Raw genomic sequence first — 5,000 nt, forward strand, 5'->3', positions numbered from 1 at the left:
TCATTACAATACAATTGGCTAACATGGTGAGCTGCGTTTTGTTAGGTGAATCAAACATCAGGAAATTTAATGACCACCTTAGTCCGATTTCGCCTGGCGCACAAGTTACGGCATTACACCTCAGTACATCACTAGTAGCAACTTATGGCTCCTTCTTTTGTTCCGTTAAATTTACGGCCCGAATGGGAAAATAAACCGGAAAAGACGCGGGCCCACGAACTCAGTCAGCAACAAACTTGTACTTTCTGGCTCCGCAAAACACAGACGCTACGCACTGACTGTGCACTAACGTACACACAAAACGAACAGTGAAACAAGTTCGGGGACAAAGAAGAGACAGAAAGAATCAATTGAATTAAGCGCAAGGATAATTGTACCCAAATGGAGATTACTCATGGAACAAAAGAAATATGTTACGACATTGTTTACGAACCTTTCACCATAGTGTAAATACGGGGGGAAATGACCAAAAAACGAATGGATTAGATCAAGAAATACTGGCTCACAAGATAAAATGACAATTAAGCAAAGCTGCCAACCTCAAGGATCCCAAACTGGTGACATCCTGCCAGCAAAAGCTGGCTTATACAAGCCCACATATTCTATTGGCGCTTTGAGAATTTTCGCGTTTTGTTTATCTTTTTGTCTTTCTATGCGCACGTGTTCACTTTCCCTGTTAAAATTCAATTTAACCTGACGTGATTCTGATATTGTTCGTTGAGACTTCAGAAGAAGGGCATTTTCAAAAATATTTCTTGAAAGCTTGAGTTTCTATAGTGATACTGGTAAGTTTCTTTCATGTAGTTTGTCATTTAGAATGAAAGGAATAAATAGGTTCCATAAATAGATCAAACCAAATGTAACTCTTTCCAAATTAATCGCTTGCTCTTTCAAAATTCAATGAAATCAGTATCATCTGATCTTTGGGCCCGTTTTAATCGTCGCATTTTACATGTGCCGAATCTAATGCAAATGAGAAAAACCTATTGTGCCATTGGGGAGCTTAGAAGCGGAGTGTCAAGAGGAGCAAAGTGGAGGTGCCTTGTTTTCCTTTACAAAGCTTTGCCATTGGTCATAAATCTCGCGATACCTTTTCGTCCAATCAGAAGAGTACAGACACACCTGCTGCACGTGTTTGCTTCGACTTTGATTGCAATCGTGACTGGCTAATCAGACAACTTGGAAGATGTCTTTAAAGAAAACTTAACGCTTAGTTGAAGCTTTTATCAACCAAAGGTCAAGTACAAGATGTTAAATAAATGGCTGTTTGATAGTCGAACTCATTAATGCCCATTACCGTGAATTTTAGCACTTTGAAGGATTTTTAAGTGACCTTGACAAGTATAAGATGGGCGAGTTCTCTTATCCTTAAGTGCACGAAGTCTCGATACGGTTCTGGGCGTAGAAAGCAAATCTGTGTGTTGGACATGAGGCGCAGTCTGAGACCTGGTGATATGCGGCTTCCACTGCCCAGACGGAGGGACAAGTAGCGTCCCCCTTAGGCCACAGGAAAACCAAAAACCAAATTATTGAAGGATTTTCAAGGGATACCGCCACCCCTGGGGCATTTTCTTAACATTTTACCATGTATTTCACTTACTAAACTTTGCAGGTTGTCAAGCAAGTCGTTAACTTGTTGGCTTTGCAGTAATCCAATGTGCGACTTTCCGAGCAAACGACGGACTTTCTTCTTCACTGCATCTTTTTCCACGTTCAACGCAAGCATAAATGCAACCAAGTTGTACAACATGGTGGCCAACAATCTGTCTTCATCCTCCTCTAAGCGTTTCCTTTCAGCAGGCCCTAGCGAGTTGTACCTAAACACAAACAAGCAAAATAGAGCTGTCTTTAATTGAATGTTCTGAACCAAGCAATCTCATATCATGAGACAAATAAGCGCCTCACGGATCGCTTACGTACAGAAACTCTTCTGGAGACAACTGGTTTCATGCACCCCAACAATTTCTGTTCCTTTAATCAAAAGTAGAACATTGAAACTTTATGGTCACATCAAGCGGAATAACAAACACTTATCAAAAATACGTCTCAAAGGAATGGTTGCTGGTAAAAGGAGGGGAAGCCCCAACGAAGAAAGTGGTGCGAAGACATCAATAAATGGTCCGATGTCGATTTCAACTCGAGCCATTCAAGACCGTGAATCTCAGCTGGAGAGAGTCCAGTCATGTGAGTGCACATTCTAGATCTGCTATGGGCGGAGATAGTGTTCTATGGTGAAACAAGTGTTACTTTGGTCAATCACAACAAAGACTGACATTTAAATGAGCCAATCACAGCTCAAATTTAATACAAGCAGCCGGCCCTAAGGGCGGGAAGATGTTCGATTGGCTGAAAGCGTACTGGAAAACGTACACTGGCTAAAAATGAAACGCACGATTTTTTAAACAATCACAAGTGATGTAAGGACAGGCCAAAGCAAAGGTGAAATGCCGGGTTCATCATAAAAGCTGGATTGTGGTGTAGAGATGCGTGCGTTTCAATGCGTATTAAGGTGGAGAGCTTGATATGCAGATCTGATGTGCTGTATTGTTGGCTACAAGCTGTTTTCCTTCCCCAAGGGTCGAGTTGATCGATTCTGAGTTAATGTTATGATATCCACATGCCTAGGAAGCAACCACCACGTTTATCCAACCCAATGTCTCTCATTGGCTTATCACATAAAGAAGATTTTGCTCAAAAGCTAATAGAACTCTTGGCCTTATCAAACGAGTCTCACCTGTATATAACGGCCACCCACGGGACTCGAGGAACTGGCCGCTTAATACAGGATCACTAAAAATACTCACCTGGCGTGGTCTAATGTCAATTTTAAAGGCGTATCGTACAAAAACACTTCATGCACGGAAACAATAGGATAATCAACACTCTTTCAAACGATCAACATTTTAAACAAAGTTGCCAACTTGTAAATTAATGGTATAATATAGGTAACATTTTCGAAACCGCCACCAAACAACGGGAAAGTTACGGTAAAGGGCAAGCGAGTTAACAGAGCTGGAGGTTATGGCCTGAAAATCTCTTGCGAGTATACGTTTGCGATTCATTCTGCATAACATGGCTGAAGAACAAGCCAATTAAATAGGAATTTCTAGCTTAACAGTGAAGCATATTCAAAACGAAAATAACGAAAATAGAGGTAACAAATACTGCGTTTGTATGAGCGAAAAATTGGGACTTTGAAAACTGGCCGCTAAATAGAGGGTGGCGGCTTAATACAGCGCCGTTATATTCAGGCTCCACTGTAGTAAGTCAAGGGACGCGGAGAATATTCACACATCGCTGGGTAAGATCGATCACAGACATAACAAACAACTTCATTCTTCGACTTTGCGGTTTCCATACATCGCTGAATTTTTTAACGGGCTTTCATTGAAAATGTCTTATTTCGGAAAAATCAAACCAAATTGGCACCACTACTCCCACCCCCTGCGGTGCCACGCCCAACTTAGACAGTTGCTGCAGTATTTGCACACCTGTCAATCATTTCGGCTGGTCCCTGATCCATTCCCACCGCGTTCCTCTCAGCAGCTACCGCATCAAGATAGATGCTTTCCCAGAAATCCATGTTGTCCCACAAAGATGACCTCTCCGCCAGCAATCCCTCAAACAGATATCGCCGTCCAGTGGTTCTCCGTCCATCCTCGTCTTCCACAGGAAAGATGTCTCCATTGTAGTACCGGAAACCTTCGAATAAAGAAAGCAAAACGAGGAAATGAAAAAGAGCCACACTTCAGCAGAGCTCCTTGATTCGCAATCATTCACAGTAAAATAAAAGCATATTATATCATGCATGAACGTCGCATGATTCTCAGCGCAAGTTTGAACTCCTGTTGAGTACAAACAGGCGTTAGACGTTTTGCAAAAAAAACACGGGTGCAAATCGACCACAAGGACTTCCACTCAGTGAGGGCGAGACGACCGATTTCCCTTTTCCAACTATATATAAATTGCGCGCGCGTTCTTTCCGTTCCCTAAATATAAATGCCAAAATAAAGATCTTCAAGAAACAGTGAAATTTAAGCATTTTATTACCTTTATTCAAATTGCTTTTTCTCAGAAATGGACTCGGTGGTACGGACGAGGAGGTTTGACTAATGCGGTCCAATGAGTTTTTCCGTGACACGTTGTTATTTAACTTCATGTGCGCAATGGCTGGGCTTCTACAGCGTTCTTGCCGCAGTTCCTTTTCTCTACTCGCTCTTGCCATCTCCTACAATCAATGGCGAGAAAATCTGACTTACACACTCATTAATTACTACAATAAACAATTATTCGCCGAAGTGGAGTATCCAGTCGAGTTTTCTCCCTTTGTTCAAAGGTGAATAGAGCGTTTTCACTCACGTGATCAGCAGCCATATTGGATTACTGAAACAAAAGGAAGTATTTGCATAAAAATAGAGTTCTATTCCCGGAGGATTAGTTTGGTACACCATCATGGCCGCCATTTCTTTGTTTTGGAACACCAACATGGCCGCCGTGACGTCATGTGAAAACGCTCTATAGTGGGAGATGAGCTTAAGCACACGACGCTTTTAAGCGACGAACGAAAACCGGAAGTGAACATTTAGCATGCCAGGACAGTCTACCAGAGGTTTACACTAATCGTCTCTAGCAGAGAAATATACATGCAAATGTGGTTGTGTGAAGTTAAAAGGAACAACAGCTCACTTCCGGTTGCCTGCCGACACTCAAAAACGTTGCTTGCTTGATCTCCCTGGTACTGGCTATTCACCTCTAAGCGAGGCAATCAGAATGCGCAGAAAGCACTAATTACTTGTGTGGCACATACTAAACGAATCGATTGTTCGCACTGCGTCACATTAACAGCGCTTGTTGCTTGCTGTATAAAGTGATAGATAACCAACGAGGAGCGTTGCGCCGAGTTGGTTACAATCGTTATAATCTTATATCCAGCAAGCCCGAGTAGAATAATTATTTTATTGAAAACTCCAGAATCAACCACTCCTCCATACTGATTCACT

At 42.1% G+C, this 5,000-nt stretch overlaps 1 protein-coding gene across 3 annotated transcripts in view; it reads right to left on the reverse strand.

The window, feature by feature from the left end:
* LOC138059280 (MAP kinase-activating death domain protein-like) overlaps positions 1 to 5,000 on the reverse strand; it is a 41,294-nt gene that overhangs the window by 10,668 nt on the left and 25,626 nt on the right. For all 3 annotated transcript variants that reach the window (XM_068904848.1, XM_068904849.1, XM_068904850.1), the window contains 3 exons: positions 4,051 to 4,228; positions 3,492 to 3,702; positions 1,601 to 1,817 (listed from right to left, as the gene is read on the reverse strand). In XM_068904848.1, coding sequence (XP_068760949.1) covers positions 1,601 to 1,817; positions 3,492 to 3,702; positions 4,051 to 4,228 — 606 coding nt within the window. The remainder of the gene's footprint in view (positions 1 to 1,600; positions 1,818 to 3,491; positions 3,703 to 4,050; positions 4,229 to 5,000) is intronic.

This window comes from Montipora capricornis, chromosome 8, assembly GCF_036669925.1.
Source record: "Montipora capricornis isolate CH-2021 chromosome 8, ASM3666992v2, whole genome shotgun sequence".
Taxonomy (NCBI): Eukaryota; Metazoa; Cnidaria; class Anthozoa; order Scleractinia; family Acroporidae; genus Montipora; species Montipora capricornis.